This window comes from Lagopus leucura, unplaced genomic scaffold (genome assembly GCF_019238085.1).
Source record: "Lagopus leucura isolate 7727_CA_CO unplaced genomic scaffold, USGS_WTPT01 Super-Scaffold_100030, whole genome shotgun sequence".
NCBI lineage: Eukaryota > Metazoa > Chordata > Aves > Galliformes > Phasianidae > Lagopus > Lagopus leucura.
In genome coordinates this window covers 6676775-6693855 of record NW_024962281.1, presented here as the reverse complement: position 1 = coordinate 6693855, position 17081 = coordinate 6676775, and the positions used below count along the sequence as shown (strand labels likewise).

The 17081-nt window shown below is 41.6% G+C and overlaps 1 protein-coding gene across 4 annotated transcripts in view; it reads right to left on the bottom strand.

Annotated features, from left to right (window-relative positions):
- Positions 1-4024: 4024 nt before the first annotated feature.
- The window catches only part of SGCD (sarcoglycan delta), a 309952-nt gene continuing 296895 nt past the window's right edge, over positions 4025-17081 (bottom strand). For all 4 annotated transcript variants that reach the window (XM_042881464.1, XM_042881463.1, XM_042881466.1 and 1 more), the window contains 2 exons: positions 10094-10217; positions 4025-8375 (listed from right to left, as the gene is read on the bottom strand). In XM_042881464.1, the coding sequence (XP_042737398.1) occupies positions 8202-8375; positions 10094-10217 (298 nt within the window). In that variant the 3' untranslated portion in view covers positions 4025-8201. The remainder of the gene's footprint in view (positions 8376-10093; positions 10218-17081) is intronic.

The window sequence follows — 17081 nt, the reverse complement described above, 5'->3', positions numbered from 1 at the left end:
ATAGACCCGTACAGGCATACAAATGCCTGAGGTCTAATTCATATTTGTCATGCTCAAGCAAACAAAAAGACTCAACAGCTCTTTCCTTCTTAACAATCATTATTTTATTAATATATTTTACAAGATTGCAGTTGAAATCATTTAAATACAAATTGTTTTTTATACAGAAAGTGTAATAAAGTTAAAATAGTTCCTTGTGTAATTCATAGCATTATTGCAATGCTTACAAAATTTTGCATAGAGTGTGCAAGGATTGATGTTATTTGATACAAAAAAGCTTTATATTTTCCCACACAACCACACACATACATAAATTAAAAAGAAAAAAGCCAAACCAATCTGAATTTCCTAATGAGAACTGTGATAAGACTTTAGAATTTGTTTGTTCTGTTTACAATATCAAGATCATTGGTGGTTATCAGAGTAGAGGTCAGACAAGGTATTTAACCATCACAGATGAGAACTGCCATTATCACAGGGGTCGTGCCTTTATGCTGCTGCTGTGGTTGAATGGGGTTTCGCTTCAGCACTGAATGGTGTTCTGCTGTTGGGTTTAATTATGTGGAGTTTGGATTTGTTGGGTTACCATCAACAACTCTGTTAGTGTTCATGTACAAAGAAACTAAGTAAATAAGGGGCAGGCAAAAAATAAAATGAAATAGAATGGATCTGAGTCAGATCCAGCAGGTCAACCCCTTCCCTGCACCCGAAGTACTGCACAGTGCAGATCCAGAACAAGTTCTGGCTCATGGCTCAGGAATAGCTCTGATCTAGGGAGAAATCTGGGTGGGAATGTTATCATGGAGCCCTTCTTCCATAAATGTAAGGTGTGATGAGTGCTCAGTTCTGCTTTCAGAAGGTCAGGCTTTGTTACTCCTAACTCTGAAAACCCCAGAAAGGAAATCCTGCAGACAGCGCAGCCCCAACCCAGTTCATGGAAACAGCAGAGCTCCAGTGCCCCCCTGGCCTCAGTGCAGCTGCTGCCTCTGGAGTGAACAAAGAATTCCTAGTGCAGCAACCAATAACCACCACCATGACTGCAGCCACACATCACCTTTAAAATCATTAGCACTGCTGCTGTGTTTTGCTATCTGGTACATCAAGAACAGCACTGACAGTAAGTGCATGAGGCTAGGAAGACCCAGGTGAGGCCCAAAGCAGCAGGCTCTTCCTCCCTGGGTACATGGAACAACCCTAGAAGGAATGCAGTCAGAGTGCTGGGGTGTGTGTGGTGCTTGCAGCTCAGAGTGGGAGAAATAACAGCAACATTCTTTCAACTATAATCCAGCCTTCAATAGAAATAGAGCCACCCACAATTAATTATTCTTCTGCTCCACAGCGCGAGCCTGCTTGACGATGTTTCAAGGACTCTGTTATGAGGAAATCTTTGAAACAAGAAAGAAGCTGCATTGCTTTAGAAAGGGATGATGCATTGAGCTGTATGAGGCTTCAGGAAGCTTTATCTCCTATCAGCAGTTAAGCCTTTCTAACGGGGGATAATGTGAAAGTACGATGCAACTTCAAATTCTTGCTCCATGCAGAGATGCACACAAACTGTTCTTTGCAGTGGGCCTATTCTTGCCCATGGTAGAGCTGTTAGAAAGGGTGAGGTTGCATTTGGGCTGGACCTGGTGAAAGGTTGGCAGTGTCTTTTTTAATCTGAGAAAACAAAGACCTTTTTACTAAGGTCACACATTGTTACTCAAAGCATTTGGGAACAGAGAGAAAAATAAACCTAAGGGTTTTGCACAAATTTCTTTCTGACATTTACTGTCAGAAAGCTCAGGCCAACTGAATGACAGATATACACAACTGTATATTGCTCCACAGTGGAGACATCCTTCCTACTTTTTAACACTGGTTAAACCAAACAAACACTCTGTCTATGGAGATGGTGGCCTCAAAGGAAATCTGGCTGACCCCTGAGCCAGGAGCCCACTGCCACCCACCCAGCCCCCAGCTCCAGCTGTGGCATGGCAATGAGCTGCACCAAGGTGAGGCTTTTCCTGGACGTGACACCAGGGCTGACTTTCCTGCAGAAATTAACATCTTTAGCAAATCAGCAAGTTAAGGGACTGACTTAGTTGCATCTCTGATTTAATGTGACTTGGATGGGAAATCTCAGCAATTCACTATGATCACACTTTCTTCGTTGCTCAGGATATAAATCCCACAGTTTTAAATATTCATCTTTTCCTGTATAAAGAAGTGTGTCCCTTTGCATGTGGGCACGATGCAATTCAGGTGGCAGGACAAGAGTTTTAAATGATACAGCCTTGGGGCTCTCTGTGCATAACCATGTGCTTCTCAAGCACAGTAAATTTAAAAGCTTTCTAAACACAAGCCACTCACTATAATTTCCATGCGAGCCCCAAGCCATTGTGGTTATTGTGGATGGAAACAACACCTTGGCCATCTCAAGCAGCCCAAGCTGTAAGTGCTTCCATTGAAGTAATTCCACTGTGCACCAGGGAAGATCAAACATAATTGCTACCATATTTAGTGAAATGGACGTTATTAATTTAATGTATAACAGTGTAAACAGACAAAGAAGTTTGCTGCATTACCATGATTAAGGTGATGTCTCTAGCCATTTCTTCCCTCTCCCTCCTGTCCGCCTTCCATAATGCACTCTTCTGAATAATCTCATCAGAGCCACATCAGTGTTCAGCTCTGCTTCAGCCCAGCTGTAGACTTGGCTGCATCAGCTGTGAAAACATTGCAGCTGTTGTGCAGAATTTACCTAAAAGGCCTAAATTTCACCTTAGTGCTGCTGCCCCATGCTTGTTGATTTGGGTCTTTGGAGGTGTGAGGTGGCACTGGGGGCTGCAGGCCCCCCCAATGCAGAAATACTGCCACTGAAATACTACACAGCAATTTCAGAGCTGATGAAAAAGCTTACAATGGGGAAAATGGAAATGTTACAGTGATTGCATTCCTCAACAAGAAGGGCAATGAGAATGAAGGCGCTGCTGTGTTTGTTTGAGGAGCACCAATTCCTGATTGCCAGAGCTTGACAGGAGCGCTCCCTGCATTTGTTCAGGTGAGTCCTGGATGATGACATTTGTAAATTTAAAATGCCAGACATTAAAAAAAACAACAACAAAGAAAGACAACAAAACCCATCAGCCAAACAGAACAGCCCCAGATTTTCTTGGTTTTATGCCATGCTCTTTACAATAAAATCATTTCAGCACAGTTTCTCTTCTTCACTGAGCAGGGTGACTGTGAATTCCAAGGACTGAAGACCTGGATGTTTTCACGGGAGCATCCTGCTATTGTTGGTGCTATTGGTGCTATTGTTGGTTGTAAGGCTGGTTGCTATTGGTGTGTCCTACCAGCATCCTCATCTGCTGATGCTCGAGTGCACAGCCAGCAACCAACATTTCCTCAGTTGAATTACACCTTTAGCCCAGGACGATCTCTCTTAACGTTTTGGTTATTTTCTCATGTTTCTCTTTCCAGGTAACCTTACCTTCTGCACACACCTAAAGAATTCCAGGTTATTTTCACTCCTCTCCATGAAGGAAATTAAAGGCTTCCTGCTGCTGTATGCTCTCACATGCATCTATGTGATAAACCTGTGTTTTTCCTGCCCAGTTCCAAAAAGCACCATTAAAGTTAATGCATTTCAGGTGTGAGGGCAACCAGAGAAAGGATTAATTTCTGTAATCTTTGGTCTTTTCTCATTGTCTTTTGCAATGTGAAAATTAAAGCCATAACTGCAAATAAAGAAAATATGTCTTTTGTTGTAAACAAGTGCAGCTAACCACTTATATATGTGTGTGTGCATGTATGCTATGACAACAAAAGTTAATCTCTTCTAAGACCACCTGTCACTGCAAACTAGGTATGATGCAAACTGACCAGGTTATTCACAGGTTTCCATAGGAATCTCTGCTCAGCCTTCAAGTAGTTTCTAGAGGGGGGGGTTCTTGATTCAGATATTGTTTTGCTGTACTGCAGGTGGGACTGCTAGGTGAATGCCTTAAGCTTTTTTCTTTGTGCATTGTGATACTTGTGATTAAATGAGGGAAAAAAAAAAAACAACAAACTCTTAAAATCCAGGTGTTTGACAGCATGTAACTGAGAGAAACAAATACACATCACTTCATTTTCTAAACATGTATACCTACAGAGGTCACACACCTATTTTCACAGTTACTGGCCTCCCCTTTTCAATGACTTCCTTTCATTTTAACATATCTTTGTACTCTACAGCCACCCATTTCACTGACTACCAGGTAACACCCTTCAAAAAAGTTTAAAAGTCAACCAAAGCAAAGGTACGTGGAGAACACATGTGGTTGTACCATTGGTATTAGGATCTCTGCTTTTGCTAATAGCAAAATCTTTTTACTTTATGCCCGCCCTCCCAACTTTTTACAGCAGAAGGGTCATACATGACATATGCATAAGGTACTGGTGTACAGCTAAACACTGACAGTCAGTACTGAAGTGTGGCATTGAAAGCAAATTTAACAAGGTCCCAAAACCCTGTAAAGTTAAGAGCTACAACACATAAAAGCATTTATCTTTATCTGGTTGCCTAAGGGACATTGACACTAGTATCACAGTCTCTTGATTAGCATTTCAATGTTTGCAATGCACATAGCTGCAATGCAGGACCCCACATGGTGCAGTCAGTTCAGCTCCACAGCTACCACAGCTGCTGGCACTGTTTCCTCTGGCATTAGTGCCCTGAATTCTCACCCATCAGGCTCCTGCCTTAGCTCAGGCCACGAAGACATTGGCATCTCTTCCATTGGGCTCAGCATGAACAAATTCACCACCCACCCCAGCCTTGCCTTAGTGCTAAGAGGTAAAACTAAACTCTGATTTGAGATAAATGCCATCTCCCCTCATAGCAAATGCTCAATTGAACTAAACTGCAGGCCCAATTCATACAGAAATACACAAACCCTTAATTGTTTTTGGCATTTATCAACAGCAGGTAGAGTGTATGTACAGGGATGTTGTGACTTACTTTGCACTCAGGGAAAACCAACCCATACAGGTAAAGCAATTGTGAGTGGTTTCTGAACAAGGCAGGAGGAAAACCGAACCTTAATCATCTGCCTCTCCCAGCAGGTGAGTTAGTCACACCACAACTGTCCCCAGAGAACAAACTATGAGCTGTGAGGTGGCTGGATGTGACTGCACGCTGCTTTTTAAACAAAAATGCAATCTTTCCCCTGGACTCTCATAGATGCAATCCTGCTTGCCTTGGTTTGCCACTCACTGAACAGTAGAGGATTACTCACATGGCCAACTCAAGACCAAGCAGCATCATCTGAACTGTGGTCTTAAAACTGAAGTGAGGGTCAAATGTTTTTCAAGTCTCTGCATGGGTTCAGTCTCCATGCACAGAGAAAATCATTTTACACTTTTAAAAATGGAGACAAAATGGTAGAATATATTGAACTCCTTTATCTAGACATAATTAAGGTACCCATTGTTCACTTTCTGCAGAAAACAGTAGCGGCACAGAGGTGTAAGGCTGTTCTCTAACAGCTCCCCCACAGACATTCATACCAAAATTAATGTTCTTAAGCAATCTCATGGTCTTCCCAAGTTATGAGGGTGCTCATCTCATCCAAGACCGCAGTGGAAAAGACCATCAGATCAAAGTGAAATTGCTGCAGAGCAGCCCAAGGGTATTTGGGATGAGGACTGACCACCGGGCACTGGGGGTCAGAGTAAAGGATTTGGACACAGTATCCCCCCTGGGCCACTCCTTGTGCTCAGCCCCATGCTACCAACTGGCACTGGTACCTTCAAGGAAGGAAAGTTAACCCAACTTGTTTTCTGTACAGGATGTACCTCCTGCAGCATGCATCTTCACAACCACTCATGTGCTTGCAAACATGGGATTTGTTTATGAATTGGGCCATGCTTGATACAATGCCTGTGACCAGTATTAAATGAAACAGGGAAAAAAATCTATAGAAAATGTAGGACTATGAATGGGACTTCACTTGTGATCCCAGAGGTAACATACACAGTATTTTGCTATATTTAACGTGGTAAAAAAAACAACAGTTGTCACTCTCGGTGCCCCTACAGTCTTAATACATTTCATTAATATCTGTTTTAAGTTGCACAACCATTTCCCAAGACACCCTCCTGTCCCTCCCCCCAAATAAACTAGTTTTTATAACAAGATAAATATGATGTGCTTCTCCTTGCTGAGTGCATTGACTTAAGGCATAGGCACAATTCCCCTCTTTGAACAGAGATGGTATAGTCCTGTGTCCCAATACAATTGTTATCCTGGGTGACCCTTTGCATTCGAACATTGACTCAAGATAATAATTACAGGAATAATTCATTAACAAATACTTTGAATTTGTTCATTAATCTGAAAGCATCAGAGATATATATGTAGATAACTCAATCCTCTTTCAGAAATAAATTTTATGGGAGCGTTGCTTTGTTGGGAAGCAACATCCAATCAAAATGCCATGGATATCTTCCCATTGAGTCCAGCCAGTTTGGGATCAGGCTAGAATCAATCATTTAAGAACATCAAACCCTGGTACTTTTCAGACCACATGAAAACATGTGGAAATATGTTCCAAAGGAAAGGGCTAAATTATTTCTACAAATTACCGTCAGTGACATTGTATCTTGAAAATTGCTTGAAGAATACCAGCTTTGCTCAGATACCGCTAGGAATGGGCACAGATCTGCCATGTTTGCACATGAGGCAATATTTTCAGTAGCATCTCAGTGGTGTAGAAACCTTGCTGTCCTCATGAGATTTACTGTGACTTGAACCCTTTTGCACTAATTAGTACATTGGTTTTTAAACGATTCTTACATGCATGTGGATGCAGTTATGGGTCAAAATTAAAAGATCTGGGCTCATTTCAGTTTTTTTTTTTTTTTTTTCCTCAAAAGTTAATCACTGGTAACATCACCAGATCAGATTTGTGGTTTATCCTGCCTTCAAGTAACTCCTTGACTTCAGTAAGAAAAACAGACCTGTGAAGAGATCTGACCACAGAGATTCTGGGGCTGGAATTCTAGAGGAACCAGCATCCAAAGCCTTCACTTCACAGTAATCTGAATTTGTCAGAATCTTTCTAGAGTCTTAAAAAAATATTTCATTGTCAGCGTCTCTGACTTTTGCAACCTCCACAAAATGTATGTGATCTTGGACTGCGTGTCCCGAACAGAAAGAGGACAAAAATCCTAACATAGCATAGATATTATACATCAAATCCAGATAAACCCATAGAAACACAGAAATTCAACAGGTGATTTTCTTTGTTTCTATAGGTGCTGGTGGGTAAGTTCCAAATCTTACACCTTCTCAGGTATGTTAGATCACTTCAAAATTAAAGGTGGTAATAGAGGTTGCGTAGGGTAATCCAGGACACCTGTTAACTAAACTGGTTCAAGGTTTTTCTCTTCTAGTCCAATTTTCATAACTTTTTTCCCTATCAAGAACAAATACAATGCTAATTTTGTTAGCAGAGATGACTTCAGGTTGGGGTTAGAGCTGAGTGTGACATTTGAATAGCACAAGGCATTCATTACAGGTACAGGCAAGAATCAGAGTCCTTCAGAAAGTAATTCAGCAAGATTAGGACTTCTCTATTGGCAAAGTGCAACCCATCTCTCCCAGCAAGGAGCCATGCTTCAGGTGAAAATTAAAGAGTGCAGTTTAACCCCAAGTGTCTTGGATCACTCTAGGCAAGCAGTAGAGCACATCTGGCTGTTCTGTTTTCCTCATGCCACTGATACAGTGGTGCAAAAATAATCAGAGACGCTACTCTTCTTTTAGTATGTTGGTGGGTCTACATTGGTTCCGGGCTCAGCAATCCCACTACTCTTAGAACATGGTCAAAAACAAGGGGTGATCATTAGACTGTACTATTACAGAAGGGTCCAGGGGAGCATCAAGCCCAATTCAGTAGATTGTACCAGTAAATTTTGGTGTGGGAAAGAGAAATGCTACACAAATGTAACAGGGTCACCCTGGGATTCCTTGTACTGAAACATCATTTTACACAGAGGATATATATAATTTTATATATATATATATTTTTATATATATATTCACACACACGCGCGCACACAAAAAAAGTCTTTGATAGGCTTTCTGTGTTCTAGTAAAAATAGTTGGCAGCTGCAACCTAGGAGACCAGAATTGGCTTTTGTGCTGCCTGCGATGCCCCACTGCAAATTGTCTCTCAAAGGCAGACGCTTGTATTTATCTGGCAGGTGGAACTAGTGCCTGCCTGAGACAGAAATAACCTCCCATTGGGGCACACACAGAGCTCGTAGATTTTTTGCCTGGACCCTGCAGAAGAGGAAGATCCTTGAGGCAAGTTAGGTAGTTTGATTTTTGCAGAATTCAATGTTATCTGAAGTCGGAGGAGGGGAGAAAGAAAAAAGGAGAAAGGATTAGTGAAGAGCTGTTATTTTTGATCTTGCGTTTAAGGCGGCCTCTTCTGGACAACTGAGCTGCTACAAAAACTGGGCAGCCAAGTGTGTGAAGCTGGGGAAAGGCTGACATCCATGTCTGTGAGTTTACCACGAGACTGGTTCCACTCTTTCTGTTTGTTTATGTTTCCTTGGCTTATAACTTCCTGGGACACCAGCGTGTGTCCTGCAGCACCCAAGAGTGTGATGGCAGTGCCCTCATTGCTTGGTGAGCAGCACGTTTGGATCACCTCCATGCAGTGATGACCCCTCTCCTTTGTTGGGACTTCTGGCGCTCTGCTCTCATTTCTAGTCATGTTTGAAGACTCACAGCACTCATTTTTATCTGTGCTTTATGTGTACACGTAACACCTTTATGTGTATTATTATTATGTATATTAAAAATTTCTTAAAAGCCATAACAGATCTAAATTTCTTCTTATAAAACTGAACATAAAGGGAAATTTTATAACATGACCGAGAAGAGCATGCTAAGATAACCTGGTGGAGACGTGGTTGCCCCAGCTCATTGCAGGGGAGTTCGACCAGACGGATTTTAAGAGCTCCTTCCAACTCAAATGACTATTCTATAGTCATTCTATAGGATTCTATAGCCTACAGCCCAGAATATTACAGGGCAACTGACACTTATCTTGTGATTACAGTAAAGATCACTTCTGTTTTAGTATCCAGCCATCTAATTGCCTGAAAGAGCAAAATTAGCATTAAAAAACATGAAGGCAACTGCTTGCAGTCATGAAATGCCTTGAATTTCAATTGCAGTATATTAGTTAAGAGTTTTATTGCTATTTTTGTTTTACTTTGTTTTGTTTTAAACTCCTTGCCAGGGGGATCTGGAATATCTTAAAATGCAAATGTTTAGAAATAACAGAAATCGCAATAAGAATCTCAATCTGTGAATCACTGAGGACACTAAGATAGGAAAACAGCAGGCCGTACCAGATCTCATATCCTATGGGGAGCCTCCAATGAGGCTCTCCTTGCGTTCCCATCATCCACATCCTTCAGTGTCTTCCACAGTTGTGGCAGAAGGAGGGGATGAGAACGGATGTGCACACTCTCCTGAGACACCAGAAGAGGTTTAACTCAACACCTCTTTTACTTCTGTTCTCTTATCAGCTTTAGTTATTCTCTCTTTCCCTTTAGAAGTTTTCCCATTGCAACACCCTGTGTCTCCTAATGTTCACATTCTTTCCAAAATGAAAACATCAGCTATAAAAGCTTTTCGGATCAATACGGGTGAATTAAGCTCTTCTCATAGAAAATATGTATGATAAAAGACTTAATTATGTTGGACACGTAAATCCTGCTTTAAAGTGACAAGGAAACAAAGAATTTAGGAGCGCTGTGTACTTTACTGCTGTATAAATTTGCCTGAACCACAGATGCTATTATCCGAGCACTTTAAAAATAATGAATTAGCCTTCTCCACAGAGTGAGCCTTGTTTGCATATGATGTGTTCAATCACTGCTAGCAGAACCTGTGCTAGGAAGGCTTCACCAGTGCTTTTAGAACAGAATCATGGTCCTGCGACTTAAAACTTGTTTTTCAAGTACTAAGTGAACGGGAAAGTTATAAATCTGCAGAGATCTGTACCTTGGTTTGTGTTTGCCAGAGAGCTTGACGCTCTTTGCTTACCTCTCCATCTTTGGATTCCAGCCTGAGCTCTGTCCTGCACGTGGCTTTCAAGCTGCCGGCCTCAGCGTTGATCTCGATGCCCTTTGGAGCCTCCATCACCAGTGCGCGTGTGGGCGACTCCAGTCTGCAAGAGAAAAGGGTCTTACTGAGCCTGGTGTGCTGATGATTCACGTGTAACCTTGGACTGTGGTCTTGAACAGTCTGAGTGCACACTGCAAGGCAGCCTGGCACCACCTGAGTTCAGATTTACAGCTGGTTCAGCCAGCAGAAAGAAACTACCTGCAACTATAGAATCATTAAGGATGGAACAAACCTCTAAGATCACCTACTCCAACCCCAACTCACTCCCCCCATGCCCACTAACCCACATCCCTCAACGTGACATCCTCCTTCTTCCTGAAAACCTCCAGGGACGGTGACTCCACCACCTCCCTGGGCAGCCTGTACTCAAATCTTTCCTAATATCCAACTGTATGTGGTAAAGAGTCTACAAATCCAATCTGCCAGCATTTCACATCAGCTTTGCTGAGCTGTAAATGCTGTAACGAGAAGTGAGGTGCAATAAAGCTTCCACCGTGATTAACTCCCTCATGCAATAGCTCAGATTTGTAACTAATGAATACTAACGGAGCACATTAGCAAAGCAGGATAGCTACACAGAAAGCGCAAGCACTTTTCTTCCTCAAAGCACTGCTAAGCAGGAGTAAATTCATTCTGATGCCCTGTAACATGAAGTATTTAAAGGTTTAATGACATAAGAAAATGAACAAAAGAAAAAGATGGAAATCCCCCAAGTTCCAGGTCTCCAGTGCTGTGCTCTCTTTGTAGCACTCACAGCAGCAGCCTCCCAGTGCTTTGACCCCTCCTAACTGTGGTTATGTGAGGGAGACCCGACAACCCCATTACAGCTCTGGCTAACACAGCCAAACATTTTATTTCAGGCAATTGAGGTTAATGCTTTAAGAACTGGAAGTGCAAGGTTCAGTCTTTCTGTCTGATTATTCATTCATAGGTCCTGTATTGTACTTGTCCCTTCTCTTCTTTATAAAACAGACTCTCATTACTTTCTGTATTGAAAATAACAATAAAGAACCATTTCTCCCTCTTTGGCAATTCCTCCCTATTGACTTTATCACAGCTAACTTTCTTTACCATCAGCAAATCTCAACTGTGATCTCACCAGCTGAAGCCAGAAGGACAACTTGAACAAAAGATCCTCTGTTTGGGGTGCTTTGGGCAGTGACCATAGTGACAAAACCAAAGCACGAGGATGCACACACCCACCCAGATCTCCTGGGCATCTTTTAGGACTTGACTGTATTACTGAAGCAGTACTTTAGCTGTTTCTCTTCTCCTCATATAGAATCATTTGTGTAAGTCAGTGTATTCTTAAATGGACTCCTGCTGGTACTAAGAAAACATTACAAGAGACTGAGGGAGTTTGGTCGTATTTATTGCAGCCAACAGTTCAATAAAGCAGAGGCACAGCTCCGTGTGGCACTTTCCAAGTTATGACCCTCCCTCTTGCAGGTGTCTTCAAGTTGTTGGATTTCAAACACCTTTCTCTTAAGAGCTCAAACTCGCTCATGATTTCCTGGCTGACTCAACTCAATCTAAATCTCAGAGAAGTGAGGCACAGACTGAGCACAGCCTCATGGTTCCCATCCTCTGCACAACCATCCTGAGCTGCTTTTTGTTTGCTCTCCAGAGGGAAGTTACCTCCCACATAAACCTTCTTCTGATCCCTCTGCTGGTGTCAGCCCGTGGCTGTTCCCTGCGCAAGGAACCAAAGGTTAAGGTGGCTGCTGCTACTTGTTTTTCTTTTACTTTTTCCTGATTGAATCGCAGATGGCATGGTGGAGAAAAAGCCTGCAAAGAATGATTGACGTTAAATTGTGTTACCTCATATAAGAACCTCTCTAACCTTCCAATTGCAATAACTGCCTTTCTAGTATCTGTTAGAATTCCTTTCTGGTAAAAATAGTCAGAGCACAAAGCCCCAGTGCTCTGGCACATGCATTCTGGTGGCTTTCATTATGGTGGGTGAACGTACTGCTTGCCCCACATTTTCACTGGGGATTTCTGCCATTCACAGCTCTCACCTTTGGTGGCACAGCCCCCAGTGCTAAGGACCTTCCACACGCACTCAGCCCCAGGATCTGGGCTGTAGGATGTGGGCACACGTTGTGTCCCACTGCTGCTGCTCCAGAATCCTCCAGAGGAGGAACAGATCTGGGGCCAGGAAAGTCTTAAGTCACTGTGGCTACGTTGACTAGAGGACATGCCCAATCCCCAAAACAACTGAGCTAATCTGAGGATAAAATAATTCCTGAGAGCCACGGCCAGGTGGCTCTTCAGCTCTATCTCAGTGGCTTCAATTTCTTTCACGCCTTGGCTGTCTCAAAACTTTTGTTCATCTGTTAATCTTGTAACTCTTCTGGCCAAGAACAAATAAACTTTCTAAGTGCAAAACACTGATCAGGGACCACAGTGCAAGTAAACTCAGATACAGCAACAGCATTCGATTGCTGCCCTTTATGAGAGCAGTCTCCCACTCCCACACCAATGCTGTACTGGAAAGATCTAAGGAACAGGGAATTAACAAATAGCTTCCCATGCTGGGGGATCATGGAATCATAGAATCTTAGAAACGTCTGAGTTGGAAGAGATTCTTAAAGGTCATCCAGTCTAACCCTCCTGCAATGAACAGGAGGGGACATTCTACTTCCAGAACCTTCCTTATGCACACAAGTCCTTGTAACATCAAACTTAGCTAAATTCCTGCTTTGAATAAGCAAACAAGCATCAAGAACTTTGTTAGACAACACTGCCCCCCAGTTTTATTCTCTTTTCGTATCTAACAAAGGGCACAAGTTGTCCTCCATCCTCCAACCAGTGGAATCCTACAGGCAGGAGAACAGTATCTTCAAAATATTGATGAAGTCCATGCAATTTTATACATATCCTAATCCCTCTTGCACCATGGAGGTCCTTCTCGAGCATCTCCTGATAGCCCATGGTGTAACATGGCACCAGCACATAGCACTGGGGTTCTGCTCTTTGCAGAACCACGTGTCTTTCTTAAGATTAGCTGAGCCAAATCTAATTCTTTTTCTCCTAAATTACTGGCTCAGGCAGTTGCAATCTTGCTGACATGCTGAATTAACCAAACCCCATCCCTTTAATGCTAAAAGTATCATTTTGAAGCCCAGAGCTTTTTTTTTTTTTTTTTTTTTTTTTTTTTTTTTTTTTTTTTAAGAACTTTAAATTAACAGCAACAGGCAGCTCTTCCAGCGATAAGAATCGCATGCTTGCAGCTCGTGTAGTATTTGTACTGTGAGTTCAGAATTTTATTCTTCTCACTCTTCTACCCCTGTTTGACAGCAGTAGCTCCTGTCTGCATGGGACAGTTGCCCCAGTTTATGCTACTGAAAGCAAGGACAAAAAGGTTCTGATAAAATTGTCTTTGGCATTAGAGTAGAAGGGCATATGAACGCAAGGGGCTTAATTTGATTATTTTCTGTTTCCTGAATGAATCCCTGAAACATCTGTCTTCAAATCATGAGCTGAAAAATCCATGCAAAGCCCCAGAAAGGAGTTGAGAAGTTTATGCTCTAGGAGCTTTGAGAAATGTTTACCAAATACTTTCATTTGAAGCAAGCATTTAAGAGACACTGTGCTTTTAAACTTAATTCTGCCTTCCAGAGCAGAACCAATTTGAAGACTAATAATGAAAGAAAATGATTTAGCGATGAACAGATAATTTGTTCAAAATCAACATTTGTTTTTCACTAGGATACTCTGCAGCTTTCAGCAGATTCACATCTCCTGGCTGGGTGTAAGCCCGTACTTACAGCCGTAGGCTGCAAAGGTGCATGAATATAGATTGTTTCATTATTTGCTCCTGCTCTTGAATTTCCATCCCACCAATTGGCTCATAAGCTCTTTCTTACTGACCACAGGCACTGCTTATTTTTGCTCCACTGTCTTGAGGACCTCTCTGACAGAGCTTTGCAAGTAGAGGAGGTTCTCTGCTATGCAGAGTTACACCTATTTCCAAACCTGATGAATTCACAACTGAGATAAAATGATTCTGCTACTGCCAAAAATTTGCTCCTGTCCTACCTACAACCTCTTGTCTGGGTGATGACCATGGAAACCTTTCTTATAGCTCCCAGGTCGCCAAGCGAGCCAAAATTTTTCAAAGAATGCAAGTAATGGGATTTTCACAACTACTGAAGAAGCCTGTGATCCACTTAGTACACCAGGTGTTGGGTACTTCTGAAAATCCCATTGAGTACCTAAATACCATAGCAAATCTGACCCTTAATCGTACTTAGTTCTGCAACAGAGGTAATTGCACTTCCGAGCTCCACAGGGAGAATGGAAAGGTAAATAGATGAGGGTTGTGAAGCAGTTACATACTGTAATAACTGAGGTCAGGTAAGTACCATAGCTAAAGATGGATGGCAAATAGATAACTGATGTTCCCAAAACTCCAGAAGCTCTTACCTTCATCAAAAATACCGTTCCTCCCACTGAGCACTCAGCCTGCACAGCAATGTGCAAGGCAATGAATGCAAAGGAAGCCTTTTGCCAGCTCACCATGCTTAATGGACAGTGCTAAATGTGTCTCTTAAGCCCTTTCACTCAAACCTACCACCAAAGCACTCTGATGTTAAAGAGCTGTAATGGCATATGTGCATCCCACAGTGAAGCCCCCTCCTGCTACTGCTGGAACATCCTGTGTTCCTGGGAGCAATCTAGACAGTAAAACTTTTGGTGCCATTCCTCCTTGGTTTTGAAAACTTGAGGAATAATGGGAAGGAGGTCAGCACCTGGGTCTGCACTGCGGTTCCAGTGAAATTCATTGGGAAGATCATTACTTACCCAGACTTCTAGTTTTCATTTCCTTCACCATAAACAGTCGCATTAATCACCCCAGCAGCATGGATTATAGTTCCTTCTTCTCCCCTTCCTCAACCCCCTGTTGAATAATCCATCTTTTGCCTTACTATTGGCAATGGATTTTGGAATTTGGGGAGAAAAGGATATACCAGATGTCAGGGCAGTACCACCAGCAGCTAAGGGCTGCTGATGTGCTTCCAATAAAATTGATATCATTTCCTTAAAATAATAAAGGTCTTTGTGAAAAATTCCTGGGGAAAATACTCGCCAGAGTTCAGCACCAGCGCAAACAAGACTTGCCATGCAATGGTAAAATACAAGGAATGGCCTTGAGTTTCAGAAGTTCTTGTTCTCAACATGAGATTTTTCTGCATTAGGCACAAACTTCATCTGCAGTGTGGAAATGGAAAGAGAAGTTTGCTCTCAGGAGGTGAGGAGCATATGATGCAGCAGTGTGGTAACATGAGCTAATTTAATTTTGCTTAGAAACCTCTGGACTGAGAATAGAGCATGTATTACTGCAGCTGTAGCCCATTATTTCTAATGACTCTAATTATTTCTTACGGTATCCATCTGACCAGCTATAAGATTTCACATTGAGCATAAAATTAGCCAATGTTACCACTGTGCCTGCTTACATCTCATACAATTGGTAAATTATGCTAGCAAGTAAATGTAGAGCTCCATCAATTTGCTGGTAATGAACCAGTATCTCAGGTTGAAATTTGCTTTCAGTTTTAAGCCTCTTGTTCCAATGAAATCAATGGGATCACCCATTCCCAGTGACTTGTACTTCTGACTCCATTATTTGTGTTACCTTACATAAATCTATTTATAGAATAAAACAATAATTTACTACTCACTAATTGGAAGGTAATTAGCTTTTACTGAAGAGCAAAGAAACTGTGCTTAATTTCCATTTCCAGAATGCTTTTAAACTTTTTTTTAACTGCCTTACATGTGCTCAGAGCGGAGCAGACAGTTTGGGAGGAGGAACAAGGACTGGGACTCATCTGGTCAAAACCTTAGCTGAAGTTCAGCCAAATTCTTGCAATCTTACAACGAGCAAAAGGCTCTGTTATGAGCAATCCCCATCTGCCCTACATTTCTTTCCTACTGTAAGGAACTGCTATTTCAGGAGAACAAAATGAGCTAAGATATGGCAATGGCAATGACACAGAGCTTAAGGTAAAAACAGGAAAAAAGCAAAAAAAAAGAAAAAAAAAAAAAAAAAGCCCAAATAATAAAAAAAAAGAGACCTGGCCTTGGAATGAGAGTTTAAAATAAAAACAGTCAAACCAAATCTTTCTCTCTCATTCCTAATCAAGATACCAAAATTTTGAGTAAATCTGTTGTCACGTATGGCACAGCACAAAAGCAGCAAGCACTCCGAAAGCTTACAGAAGATATCATCACTAATAATAAGATATGTATCCCCGTTATTTATTCCCCAGCATTGACATAAACCTTGTTTGCAATTACATTTTAATGAAGCACTCCAATTACTGTTTGAACGAGGACATCTGATTACAGTCTCAATCAACATAAATAAATCTTCCTTATGAAAGGTTTCCAGGATATTTTCTACAGCAACATTAATTACAGAAGTAAACAAGGATATATGATTATCACAGCACCCAATTGTAAATCCTGGCTATAGCTGTAAATATTCCTTAGTTTGACAGCCTGCATCATGATACAGATTCCAGAGTCTATGCTGCCAATCTGTTAAATGACAATTTCAATGCAGCCATACTCTGAAATGGATTTTTATAGCCACATCTAATTCCTAATAAGATCTAGATTCTTTGAGCTATCACCCACAAACTATGGTTAATTCCTAAGGAAAATCCAATTAAATCTGTCAGAGACCTGACAGGATCAGAGGTCTAGTGATGCTTTATTGGAAATTACAGTTTTCTAATTGAGCCAGAGGTAATTCTGGTTCAAATGGCAAGGAGGGTAACAACTTCACTTCTCTGTATTTGGACAACAGAGATGCTAAAGAGATTTTGTACAGAGCTGAGTGAAGAGAGAAAAAGAATGGGTAAAATAATGTGAATTACCCTTATGTATAAAT